Raw genomic sequence first — 14,532 nt, 5'->3', positions numbered from 1 at the left:
AATTCAACCTCTGCAGGCATTACACTAGCACATGAAGGTTATTTCTCTGAACTGCTAAATACGCAAAAGAAACCTCAGCTCTGAGGTAGTACATGTTAAAATATGTTAGGCAGGTGCTGAAGGACCTCACCTGTAAAGCTTACAGTGAAACAGGTACCTGTGCTGCTGAGATGCAGTACTTTACTAGAAATACTCAGTAAGATATGGCTTTCCACAATATCAGTTAAGTGCAATACCTACTCCGCAGCACATCCAAACTTGGATGCTGCTCCCCTTGTTTAAAAACAAGCAGAGCTTCTGGTCCAACTCAACCAAGCTACCAAACTTGCTGTGAGGGAAAACATGAATGTAGCTGGTGAATCAGCACAGGACCACTTTCTGGGTGAGGCAGGCATAGATTTTAAATGTCATCCTCCAACACGCCCAACTGATCTACAGTCAGGTTTTCCCAAAGGGAGTAGTTTAGCTAGTACTAGCTATTTTTAGGCTAGTAAAATCTACAGGCTCAAAGGAGATATCCTTTTCTTTTTTGGATAAAAGACAGTTTCTCACAGACAATACCATTGGGACACGACTAAATGAACAACTCTCTTCTTGACACCACAGTTCACAACTGGCACAATGATTCTTTACTAGGTATCCAAACACTTCTGAACAATACCATTTATTGAAAATATTTTGAAAATACATTTGCACATTATAGACAATCTTAGGAAATTCTTCACTTTTCACAAACCAGTGGCCAGTGCCTCTCAGTGGGGAAGACACACAGTGACATCAATTCTGTCAATAACTATTTCTAAGGCACACATTTGTAAACTACTTTAGAAAAGTACTACCATAGGAATACATTTTATATTTCACTACCATTAAAGCTTCTTTTACTGAAGAGATAAACTGGCTGTGTAACCTGAGATTTCCTAGAGCAATGCAAAGCTTCAAACTTGATGTTTTACAAAGCTGTAATAAGGGACATGGTGCCTTTTAATTTTGTGCAGATATTTAATTTTTGATGAATTTTTAAAAAGTCATTTTGCCCAAAACCAAAATGAAACACAACACTCAGAATTCAGAATTTTTCTTTATAGGAAAGTGTGTTCCAGGCATCTGGAGCCCATCATTTACATAGCTCAGGTCCAGCTTCTGTGACAGGTTTGATGATGCCCCACCGCTAATGGGATCCAGCCTTACACCCAGTACAGCACCTCTCGCCTTCCTCTTCTGTCTCAGTGATTCAGGTTCCAGTCCTGGCTTTGCAGGGCTGCTTGCAGTTGCTTGCACGCAGTGGAAGAACTTGTGATTTTTAAATTGAAACACATCATTGTATTCTATTGGGGATTAAGTGCTGTGACAATGGAGTGGTCACTGGATGCAGAAAAACATCCTAGAAAACACTCCAGGTTTGTGACTGGTTCTTCTACAACTTTCACACAAGTGTTCAATATGATTGTATTTACTTTCTCTTTTACAAAATATAAATACAAAACCAGCTTCTAATATCACTTCTGTAATTTTGCAGGTCAGTATTACCAGACTTCCAGGAGAAATAGAGCAAATGAACTTATATGGAATCAAATCACTTATAAGAGCAAAGTGAAAAAATGTCTATCCAACATCAATTATTACAATCACAAAGAGCTGAAATATAGCAAGAATTTTTCATTTGTACATATTGAACAGCAAAAAAGTTTAAAAAAAAATATATACAAGCTTAACAGGGAAACAAATCTGAAACAGTTTTCTACTGCTCAAGAATAAGACAATTTTCCCTTAAATGTTTTAGTGCATTCCCTCTCACTCCCAAGAACTAATGCGTTTTGTCTTCCTGTTCTAAGGCAAATTGAAACCAGTCAAATCTTTCTTCAAATCAAGAACAGCTGTGAACGAGTGAATTAATACATATTCACCTGAGATCACTCTGAAACATAGAACAAGATCAATAATGATTAACAGCTAAGGTGCACACCTGTTTTGTAACTTTTAAAGAGAAACAGCATTTACACAGAACTGTTTTTGCTACAGGACAGTTAAACTGTCATCAGTAATGAGAATTATTGAAAGCCATAGAGGAGGAGACAGTATGATAACTGAAAGCAGCTTACTCTTCTACTTTCTTCAATATTGTTTTGTTCCCAAGTTTCTGTAACATAAAAAGAGGGAGAGGAAGAAAAAATAAATGTAAAAAAAATCAATGATTAAAAACATTTTCTCTCTAACCCAGTTTATTTCACGCTTATGTAATTTTCACTCAAATCTGTTGACTGACTCCAAAGTAGTCCTATGGTAAATACTAAAGTAGATTCATTTCATCTGCTTCAAACAGCACAAAACAAATGCACAAAGCTAAATATAGTCTACATGTGTACCCAGCTCTGATTAATGGGTAGAATTAACTATGAGATAAAAATAAATGAACCAATGCTTCTATCCTTCTTTTATATCCAGATTTAGTTTTTCAGTACTTTCTAGAGTAATTCTGTTGAATACAACTGGTATCCACTAGTGATACGTTCAAACAAAATCAACCTGACTACTGATAACCACTTGAAAGCATCACAAAAGTACATTCATCCACACACTGAACAAGTCAGAGCTGCAACAGTAAACAGAGAACTACCATCCATAAATTCCACTGAGTAAAGGACAAAGCTAAAGGGGCTGTTCTGTACTTTGTGCTGGTCTCAAGAAACATAACCATTGTGATGTTTGGAGGTGGGAAGGATCCAGGTAAGAGTGAAAAGGAACATTTTACTTACTTATTTCTTGGTCATTTTAGGACATGCATCAGTACTGTATCGATATGAACCAGGTCATGAAATCATTTAACATTCTGTTCTCTGCTCTCACGATTTCGGGATGGATTATTATTTTTAACATGTGGTACATGAGACGGAAAAAGAAATAAATTGAAAATCCCAGAAGAAACTCAGGCTGCAGCTACGGACTGAACTCCAATTTCTAGCATCTCATGCCTGTACTTCAATCAGGAGATCATCAGGCAGAAATGCATCATTCATGTGTAGCCTTAATTGTCTGTTTGGCACAGCTGCTTAATGACTACACCACGTGAGAGGAATAAAATCAGAGGGGAAAGTTGTGTCCTGCTTACAGAAGTGCTCAGAAAAACATGAATCAGAGTGCCATACCAGCCACAACTCTCATGAATCTGCACAGTGAAGATAGAGTAAGGCTAAGTTTCAAACCTGGATCCTGCAGAGATCAGGTGTGTCATACTGAAATTAAATTTATGACTACCGTGTTTACAGGTTAATAAATAAATGATCCAACACCAGTCTGGCAAAGCCTATGGTAAACAAAGCTATGATTTTATAAAATTTGTTTGTATCTCTATCACTCTGCAGATTAAATCCAAGTACTTATGTTGGGATGTCTTCATGGTATCAATGCATCAAATGCAAATAAAAGTGAATATTAATGCAAAATAAAAAGTCATGTCTACATAGTATACTCAAAGTGATTCCAACTTGCAAATTGAAGTAACAAAAAAATAAGACATAATTTAAAAATGTATTTTCAATATATCTTCAAACAGTAACACAACTTGATTTTGTATCGCGTCCTACATATAAGATGTAGTCAAAACACTTAGCAGACTTTAATATCACAATTACAGAGTTAAGCAGCAGAAGAGGAAAACAAGTGCTACAGGCAAGAAAGAAGACATAAGCTCTCAGATGGGATTTGAAAAAAAAGGGAGAATTAAGTTAACTTTGTCTCCTGTTTTAAGTCTAGAAGAAATAAGTACCATAAAGTAGTATCAAAATGATTCAGTTTACCTCAATAGCATCATCCATTTCTGTAATCTCATACAATCGTTTCAGCTTGTGCCAGGATTAGGAAACTCTTTTTCTGGAGAACTGTCATCGCTTAGGTCACTGTAGCTGTCGCTGTTAGAAGCAATAAGCATTCAGAAGGATCCGAACCAAATATTTTATTTCAAACCCTCCAACCCATATGATCAACACTTTCCTCAAATGCAACCCATTTCCAGAAAACTTAAGAACATCTTTCTCTAAAGGAACGGGCTTAAGTTTGGAGTTTAAGACCTGACAAGAAAAAATATTCTACCTAATAAACAGTATGCTCTATTTCTTTTTGCTTGGCTCCTGTACATTTGTTCTACAGTTTGCTAGTGTTGTGTGGCTACAATCATGATTAACAACATGGAGAATAACAGGTATTCAGAGCAAGAATAAAAGGAATTTGTCCTTTATGATAATCATTGTTTTGACCAAAGAAAAAGTTAAGATAACTTCATTTACTTGGAATTCTTCAACTAACACTTAAATTACAATTTTTGTTCTTCCAGTCAGAACATAAATCATTTTCATTGCACCAATCAATATCCTGACAGTTTTTCCTAAGGTTTTATCCCCTTCTGCTGTTTCCTCAGAGAAGCAGATTGCTTTTCACAGAACAAACAGCCATGCAAGTGATTGTTTTATAAGCGGCCAGAACAGGGAAACAGTGAAGAACAGGAATCACCACAGCAACTGAGAGAAATAAGTGCCCACCAACCACATTTTCAGTCAGCTGTGAAGTCTGTTGGGTCTCCAGGTTTATCTTAACTTGAAGGGCACTTCAAAAGTGCCTCCAGTGTCAACCTACCCCTACCATACTTCATTTCTGCATTTTGCTTTCCATATATTTGAATTTCCCAAGATCAGAAGCCAGCAAAGGGAGCCCAGGGAACTCACAAGTACATTTGAGCAGCAGTAATTCTGGTCAGTCCCATGACAATTCAGAGCATAGGTTATGATTAACACAGTACAGGTGGGGATCTCAGACCTCACACAGCTTTGGGTACCAACTCTACGCCAGCCTCTGCACACCTGTCTTGTCACATCTCGCTTTTACCACATACACCTTCATCCTCCAGCCAACAGGACCTCAGTCAGGTCATGCTCCTCACCTGGGGGCAGATCTCCTTCTGAGACATCAAGAACGTAAGCAGCCCCGTGACTCACCTAGACACAGCCTTATCTGTGGATCCCCAGTGACTGCCTACTGCGTAATGTTTCAAGGGGAACTATGTAGCTTCACAGCTAGAGATCTTTGACCAAGACAGCAATGTGGAACAGCGAACAAACTGCACTCAGCTATACTAGCACTTGTTATTGAGCACTGCGTTGTTGCCTGAATTTCATTGTCTCTTCTTTGAGTGAAAAGAAAAACCAAGAAAGAACAAGTAAAAAACCAGCCTTTTAATAGCATGGGACAGGCAGAGAGGCACCAGCAGTCATCTCATTTAATTTCCATCTCTGACTGTTAAGAAAGCCTCCCACAGTTACAGAAAGTCACTGTACCAAGTTTTGTATAAAACAGCATATCTATTCTGGCTGTCCTAACATTAAGATTTTGCCTACAGCATTTTGCCCTTTCTTTGCATGACACACATGCTGCTGATGTGGTTCTTACAAAGAGCGTGTCGTATCAGCCTAGCATGAAATGCTCAATTTGATCATTTCACCAGCTGGCAATCAATTACACAGTTCAAGTGAGGAAAGTGTTGTTAACAGTATGATCAAGCATGCCAGATGCACACAGACAAACACAACATCACCGACGTTGTACTTACTTTTTTCTGAAAGTACCCATGGAAACATGGAACAAAAATTCAGTATTATTAAACAGTTTTGTATTTTCACATCACAGCAAAATAGCAAATACCATCCACAGAACAGAGTAAAACTGTGATCGTAGAGAGCTATGTAATCTTATGACTGCCCTGATTTAAGACCTAAGTCTTCAGAGAATTTTTTTTTTTAAATTAGCTCTGCTGCCCAGTGACAGTCACAGCTGTAAAACATGCCAGAGCTCTGTATACAACACAGTATGGGAGTCAGATGCTTAAGGAAAAATGCTCAGGGACCAGTGAAGTGAGGGGAGAACTGCCCAGCTTCATCTCTTGAAGGCAGGTAGGCGCTGATTCCCACCCAGCACTCTCCTCCTAGGTCCTCTGCCACCCAAGGTCACAGGTTTTAGAGGCATATGCACATAGAAGCAGTCACACAGCACCAGATGCTTCCATCATTTCCCCAACTTCTCAAGCCTGTTCCCAGTTTGGAGAAATTAATTAGTAATTATCTTGGGCAGTAACCTGACACCCCCTTCATCTTGTTTGTAACAACTTTTATAACAGCAGAGTCCAACAAAAAGCAGCTACTGAGAAGATCTAAGGCCACTATATAGATATAAGATCTAACCCCCGCAGCTGTATTCCTTTTTTTTTTTGTGTGAGATTTGCAGTATAAAGAAGTGACCAAGAAAAGAAAAAACAAAACTCAAAAGGTGTGCAGTGTCACTGCACCTAGTCAGTCAGTCACTTTAGTCTTTAAGATGAAGAATTTTGGTCACTTTGATCCTTACACCTAATCTAGCTGTAGTTAATGGAAATACATTCACTGCACAGTGAAATATTAACCAGTACCTAGCTGGTATTTCCCTTTGCAGCTAACTAATGTGAAACCCCTTAAGTTAACACAGAACACTTCCTAGAACCTAGCTGGCATTTCACTTTGCAGTGAACTGCAACTATTTCCTGACCTGAGCAAAGAAAACATCCTTTGTTGAGAAATTACCTTACAGGGTTTTGTTTTGAAGTTCACTCATCCTCAGATCCCTGTCTTCTCAAGACGTAAACAATAAAAAGAGCTTTCCCCTGCTTGTGCATTATTATCAAATTAATTCCCCTTCCAGATCTTGCTTTTCTACGAGAGAAGCATCATCATCCCCCTGCTATTTATCAGTCTAAAGCATAGAAGGAAGCAAGATGAGAAGACTCCCTGTTGGTATGGTATAGAAGGTAGCTGACTGCTGAGGCCACATGACATGTAGCTGGAATGCATTACCTCAGCTGCAAAATCACTAGAATTAAGACTCAAGATCAATTTTAAACCTGTATTTTCCAAACAGCTGCTCAAAAGCACCACACTGCCTGCTTTCGGTGTTCTTATTTAGAAACACAGGCAACTGTAAAATGGGTACTCCTCGAACATTCTACTTGTTTCCCTTGGAAAATCCACATTCTTTAGAAACAAAGTATTTGACAGTTTCAGAGGATCTTTTTTCCTTTTTTTTTAATGTAAAATTGACAAAAAACTCATTTTCCAGAAATGTAAGCAATTTAAACAATTGTTACAGTAATGTTATGCCCTGCAAAGGCAGGAGCCAAGCTAAATGCATTTCTTTCTCAGTGTAAATTAAAGATAAATGTAATTAGATTTAGTACAGGCTGTGGTTGTTTAAAACAAAGAATTGTTTAGCTTTCGAGAACCCAGCAAAAGGAAATCTGTTAATTATTATCATTTATTTCCTCCCCAAAAAGCTGAATTATTAAAGATATTATAGTCATTAAAACATTACTTAGAATAAATGCATATTTGACTGTGCAATGGTTATAACTGCAGTCACCCATATGCAGTGCACATTTCTATGATCATTATATGGTCAAAAAAATTATATAACATTTATTATGATGATCATCATTATACAATCCTATGCTTCAGTAAAACATCATTTCATTAAGGAATCCCTCAGGACATACCTGAGTTGCCAGTCCCAATCTGCCAGACACCTGCACTCACACTCACATAACTGGACGTAGGATAACATCTTCATCTGAGATACTTACCACCACCTTCTTACAATCAGTGGAGAGAAACAGGCACTTGTAGCACATAATGTGTATGTGACCCACATAACAATAATAATGAGCTATTTGGCTCCTTGAAGTGCATTTTCATTTAATGACTACAGAAAAAGACTTGAGGTGACTAGCTCAGAAGGGTCTTCACTGTAAACACCAAACACTTAAATGACAAAGTAACTGACTTAACTAACCATTACTAAATGCCACTATGGTTAAGAGAAGATTTCCTTTAAAACTCTTCCATAGTTTTCTGTAAGAGCACTGAGGGTAACAAGAGGTCTTTGCTGCCTGGACCATCCTCACTTGGGGCCTTCCCCAGTGGTGACTGTCACTGGAGCCAGACTCCTTGCCTTCTTTGGAGACTGCAGCACTGACTCCTGCCAGTCCTCTCCCTACCAGGACAGCTGCCACCCCAGCTCCTGGAGTGTCATCTTTTGTGGAGCAGCCCCTCTCTTGCTGCTCTCTCGACAGTCTTCAAATCACATAATTTCTTCCACTTTAATCTGAGATGCCTGGATTTGGCCAATGGCAGATGCTATGCCAGATGCGTTCTTGACTGGGGACAATGTACAGGGGACATCAGAGATAGCCCTGCCCGTACTGCTTTTGTCTTTCATACACCAGAACATGTCACACAGGTTCTTTTCTGTTCTGTTCAGAAGTTCTCACCCAAACTTTCCTCCATAGCTGACCTGGGAGATTAGCTGGACCATGCTACTGCAGTAAACTCCATATGGGCAAATTTTCTGAGGTTTCTGGTGGTTTTCTTAATGCACTACTCCTTCTGTTCTCTGGCCACTTTTGTTCCTTGTCTCTGAACACAACTCATAAGTCATCTTTTATTAATAACCTGCCTGAAACTCAAGAGAGTACTCCGTGATGTCATTGGATTGGTGGCTCACATTAGTATATTCACTAATGATCTGCAAAAATTTCTTTTGGCAGTAGTCATAGCTGCCCACACTTTCTCACCTAGGAACATCTCTCACTTCCTACATTTTCTCCCATCTATTGAACATTTGTGTTTAAATTATTTATCTTCAGCTTTTTATCCTCTTCCTCCAAAGATGTCACTATATTCAGCACAGATTTCTAAATTCCCTACATACTTTTATGTTATTTCTTTGTTCTGAGTAGTGCTTTCAGCTTTTATTTAAATGACATTATTTGCAAACATAATTAATGCACTCTGGCTTACTCTTGCAGGCCATTAATAAAGGTGCAGGTTGAGGACAAAGAAATAAAGCCTACTGATGCTAAACTTGCTATGGGGAAAAAAACCCCAAAACCAACAAATCAAAACAAATCAGCAACACGGCTTTATTGTACATCAGTGATTCTGCAACCCATTATTACACTGGTCCCAAAGATAAGCCAGTTTTTATTATTTTTTCCAAATGAAACTATGTAAGACTCAGTAAAAGCCAACAACATTACATGTGAAGTTCCCCTCTTCATCCACTAGTTTTCTATTAAACCCTTCTGTTTTCTCTTACAAAGCAGTCTATTTGTGGGTATTGTATGCTTTGAGAGTCTCATGTGGATCTAGTTTTCTCTATCCTTGAAAATGAAACATGTAAACTGGAAGCCTCCCACCTGCCTCACTTCTATATGAAATGGTGCCTTCAGTATTTCCATGGAAAGATGTGGAAAAGGTCATGATCTAAAACCATTCACAAGGAAATGAAGTGCATGGCTTTGTTTGATGGCTGGGCACTCATGGCATAAAGCATGAGAGGCTGAAACCACAAAGGCAATTGGGTGCCCAACTACCACTTCAGGTAACTAAGTAATAGCTCAACACTGAGTTACTCTGATCCTTTGCTCATCTCTTGATTGTCTCTATACATACCAAAGCTTCCGGGAACTAAGTTTAAAACCCCTGAGGATACATTCCAGTCTCAAACTAGGTATGGTCATGCCCATGTGTGCCTATGTCTCTACCAGACTAGGCCTCACAAAATTTTAAGAGAAGGTTTATTCACTTTTATTTATTTAGGGCACTCTCCTGGGAGTTGTAATGCATCTTTAAATTTACTATTAGCTTTGCTTAGAAGCTAGGGCTTCTGTCCAGGTGTCAGATGTTCTAACACTGCACCCTAATTATGGGGCTGTTAAATGTTTTGGGGTAATGGTTTCCTGTTAAGACTCTCATGCTGAAATACATATTTCCTTTTGTCTCAGGACTACATCATAACCTCTCCTTTTAGTGTTTATAATAGCCTGGTTTAGGCAATCTGTTCAACTTGCTGATCTCCACAAATTCTCTTTCAGGTTACATCTTTGCTCTAGTCAACAGCATGACCACAGCTCATGCAGGCAGTGCTAGACGAGTTGTGCAGAAAAGCCTCTCCTCAGATTTGTTTCAGTCTTGCAATGACCTGCCTTAGCTTTACAGCTCAGTGAAATCACCAGCATTCTAGGGTTTAAAGGTTTACTTTGGAAATCCTTTCCACTAGGCAGGTGGACATCTTAATATGAGTGGGTGTGCTGTAATTAGCACTGAAATTCCCTTCTGAACATTCTTCCCTACAAAAGGCTCCTCTTTTAGCCTCTAAATGTTTTTTTATTCCAGTGCTCTTTCTCAAGACACAGGGGTTTTGCTTGATTGCTGTAAAAGGTAAAATTTGTAACTTTATATATAAGTGTTGGGGTATGAATGTCTTTGCTAAATGTTTAAGGTTTGGTTGGAGTTTATTGTATGAACGTGAAGAAAAAGAGTCGTGTATAATTCTTTAATGATTAATTCAAACAAGTCTAAGTGTGGCACATTCCGTAATTGCCAAAAATTAAAGTCAAGTTTAGACAGCATAGTTGCTATAATGCTAAGGGATTTAAATTAGCAGGACATGTACAGATCACTCACCAAAAAAAAGTAGTTTATCTCAGAGATAAATAGTTTTACCTATGGGATGAAGCAGTGTGAAAAAAGATATTGGGACCTTGGAAACAAGATCAAGAGTGAGGCAGAGAACTCACAAAGAGGGAAAGACAGAATATCACTGTGGTCAAAGACTGCCCCTTGCCCAGCACCACAAAAATCTGACCTATGTATTGCATCAGCACAGATTTTAAAAGGTAGCTAACATTATGACCACTAATTACAATGACAGGCTAAGGTAATAGGAATATTTCAATCAAGCTGTACTTTGCAGATCAGAAATAATAATTCTCTTTGTATGTACATTATTGCACAACTGGGCAGGATGAACAAAGATGAAATGCATTTATAAAGTCAACTGATATACCCATAAAAGAGTAGGCTACCAAACCAGATTGGTCTAGTCTGGCTTGGCTATTTTCAATTACTACTCAAACCTTAATAAAATTTCTATTTCTCAACAAAATGACTTCATTTTAATAGAACACGACACTTGGGGGAAAGGGGGGGGAAGCAGCCCAACCCACAAAACTAATAAGTTTGGTGCCTTGTTTAGAAAAAAAGTCAATATGCCAGAGTTGCATCAGTTCAGCTTTACTATTCAGTCATTTTATGATTTTTTTTCATTTTTGTTATTGTGCCCTAAGTTTCCTTCTGACCGCTTTATTATTCCTATTACAATGAAACTGTAACTGTTACTAATATCATTGAAATAAACAAGAATTAGTTAACACTGGCTAAAAAATACTGCTACATTCAACAACCCAAAACCTTCGTGTCCAAGAGAATCAGGACAAAGAGTTTTAGTTTAGCTGAACCATCCAGTTTTGATCTAGATCCAAACCCTTCCATAAGTCTAAAGATACCCCAACTGTTTTGTTTTAGGCCTGTCTCTGCAAGATAGTATTTATTATTTGGCTACTTCAAAATAAAATTAGTGTTTTCTTTGTTGTTGCTATCATCATTCAACTGAAACTAGGTAAGAATTTCACTTCATTGCTTGATTCTCTAGCAAACCTCTTTCCCTGGGAAACTACTGTCAATGGAAGTTAGTACAGGAGGCCACCAGCTTCACATGAATTTACTGAAGGTTTTTTACTTCTTTCTGATTATAATGTGGGGTTATGGCTTCATCCCTAATAGCTCCTGAAAAGGAGAAAGTCAGGAACTGTGTCTTCTGCTACAGGTTCTTGTAGACCAGGGTTTATGACAGGCATGTACAGAAACAAGTAAATCAACACATGAAGAACTCTTCTTCCTCTTCTGGACTTCTGAATTGAAGGATGGGATAGTCCCTCCAAAAATGCGACTGTCAAACTGCAGGCAAGTAACAAAAAAAGATTACCTTGGAGACAATTTACATCCACGCTGAAGGTACGCATTGAGAGTCCCAGTTGCTGCTAGCAACAGTCCAAGGTATGGAGGTGAAGGTTTCATAGGTCTTGAGGAAAACTCTGGGTGGAACTGAACTCCCACAAAATATGGGTGATCTGCAAGATAGATGTCAAAGAAAATTACACTATATAGGAAGAAGATACCAGAAAAAGTTCAAGAAAAAAAAGTATACTGAGGATTTCAGACAGGTGTCCAGAAGCCAGATCACTACATGTGAATTTAAGGGTAAGGCAGTAGGAAACTTAACTTTTTTTCCACAAAAAGCTATTGACAACAGAGGCAGAAAGTTAGTAAGGCAAATTAAGGAAAAATCCTGTGATTTAAAAAAGCTGAATAATAAACCTGTACCAACACGGGGTGAGGGGGAGGGGGCAGGGCACACAAAGGAACAGTCACAAAGTTACAATCACCATGTTATTTTCATCATAGTTTGGTTTCCAATATATATTTATGCACGTATATTCAGAACAATATGCTGCTTCACCTTCTCTTAAATCTTCAACTCTTTGTTTCTCACTCAGAGCACCCTTTTACTAGTGCTTTTGCTTCCCTTCTTTCTTCTTCAAAATTGTAAAAAAGAATGTTTTTGTACTCTTCCATGCTGAGCATCTGTTCCTTCTCTGAATATTGTTTTAACCACTTCTAGTGCCAGGACATTGGACAAAACTAGTTACAGACTTCCTCTGGTTCTACATTTTCCAAAATAATCCCAAACATTCAAGGAATTTCTCTGCAGCACAGAGTAGGTGGTAACAAGAAATCAGGGATTTTCTTCTAAGAAGATAAAACTATATGGTCTAGCATACTGTTCTTCTCTCTGCTGTTGTATCTTAAAGAGCAAGCAAATCCTAGATTTATATCATAACTTCAATGACAAAGCATTAAATAGTTCCAAAACCTAAAAGCTTTGCCTTAAGCTATCTGGTGTACTGTTATTTCCGTGCTTCTGCTCCAACTTACCCTATTCCTTACGACTGTTTTTTTTTAGTAAACAGAGTCTCCTTGCAGCCCATTATGAAATAATTCCAGGTTTTACTGCTGCTTTTCTTCTTTTCACTGCAACAAGCAATTTAAAAATTCTGCCTGATTTATTTCATGATGTTCTCTGTAGAAGTTGTTGATGCAGGGCAAAGTAGCCTCCCAACACCAGCATGTGTAAGAGAGGCAATCTGTCAGGAACAAACTAACCCAAGAACACTCATGACTATTGGTAGTTTATGAATTCACATGTATCCTTTGCTCTCAGATTACTCTCTATGGTGCAGCTGCTTGATATTCCAAGTAGGTGTCTAAACACCAAACCTGGTTCAAAATTACAACATATCATGGAGTATATAAAATGAATTCTCAGGTGTATCATGCAACAAGCAGCACTCCATAGGCTAATAATGTATTCTTATGATGAATTTTTGTTTCTATATATGGAGTTTATCTTGACCAATGGCAATTAGGGGTCACATAAGAACAGAAAAGGAAAAAAAATCTTGTAGAGTAGCCTGCATCTTCAGGTGCCTGATACTTATCTAGCCAACACTGACTTAAGAACAAGGAGTTAACCAAATATACATTCAAAATCAAAAGGATGGTTTTGAAGAACTACTCTGTGTACCAGTGAAAAAATATATGCAGTGTAGGTCCTTTTTATTTCAGAATCTTTTAGAACAGACATCGTCTTACTTAACAAAGTAGTCCAAATCTACTAAACTTCCAAAGTGTCACTCGTCTCTCTGAACCACTTCCATGTAAGAAACAAGCTTGCTTTGTAGTTAATTTTCACACTGTTTTTCAATGATCCTAACCAGTGGGTAACTGGAAGAGACACAAAGTAACTGGAAAGCACCTTGGGAGGCCTCTATTCCTACCTTCTGTTCAAAGCAGTGACAAGTTCAAAGGGAAATCAGGTTGCTGACAGTTTGTCTAGTCAAGCTCTGAAGGTCTCAATTGCAAGGATGAAGATTTCACAGCCTCTCTAGGTAACATACTCTAGTAATGGTTTATACTTTGATTATATTGTATGTATACACATTTCACATACTCAAACAAACTGAACACATATTAGTTATTGGGACCTGACTAAGAATATTTGAGGGTCCTTAGGGAGCAGGGCAATGTCATTGTGAAGTTAGTTTTTATCTTTACAAAGCCAAGGCGATCATAAGAGGTCCCTGATGACTAGAAAAAGGCAGTTACCATGCCCTTCTCCAAGACAAAAAGAAGGATCCAAGGAACCACAGAACAGTTAGTCTAACCTCAGTTTATGTCAAGATTATGAAACAAATCTTCCTCCAAGGCATTTCCAGACACATGAAGGACAGGAAGACAGTTTAGCGCAGGCTAAAGAGAACAATCTGTCTTTGGATGCAGGGAAAGCAGTAGCCTTCCTTAATTCTGACTTCAACAAGGCTTTTGATATGGTTTCCTAGCATCCAAGTTGGAAGTTGTGACTATGGGTAGACCACAAAATGGCCAGACTGCTGCATTCAAAGAGTAGTAGCATACTTGGAGATACCCAAAACTTGACTGATAAAACTCTTGACAACCTGACCTATATTCGAATGTAGCCCTGTGTGGAAGGAAGCACAGG

The 14,532-nt window shown here is 38.3% G+C and overlaps 1 protein-coding gene across 4 annotated transcripts in view; it reads right to left on the bottom strand.

Annotated features, from left to right (window-relative positions):
• Positions 1-648: 648 nt before the first annotated feature.
• CTPS2 (CTP synthase 2) overlaps positions 649-14,532 on the bottom strand; it is a 63,023-nt gene continuing 49,139 nt past the window's right edge. For 2 of the 4 annotated variants that reach the window (XM_027638276.1, XM_027638293.1), the window contains exons 17-20: positions 11,899-12,043; positions 5,600-5,605; positions 3,798-3,908; positions 649-2,140 (exon numbers count right to left, since the gene is read on the bottom strand). In XM_027638276.1, coding sequence (XP_027494077.1) covers positions 3,839-3,908; positions 5,600-5,605; positions 11,899-12,043 — 221 coding nt within the window. In that variant the 3' untranslated portion in view covers positions 649-2,140; positions 3,798-3,838. The remainder of the gene's footprint in view (positions 2,141-3,797; positions 3,909-5,599; positions 5,606-11,898; positions 12,044-14,532) is intronic. The other 2 variants (XM_027638285.1, XM_027638301.1) reach the window with 1 other exon arrangement.

Source organism: Corapipo altera, unplaced genomic scaffold (genome assembly GCF_003945725.1).
Source record: "Corapipo altera isolate COAL_440 unplaced genomic scaffold, ASM394572v1 0, whole genome shotgun sequence".
NCBI lineage: Eukaryota > Metazoa > Chordata > Aves > Passeriformes > Pipridae > Corapipo > Corapipo altera.
Note: the sequence above shows the minus strand (reverse complement) of the source record. Positions and strands in the feature narration are given on the sequence as shown.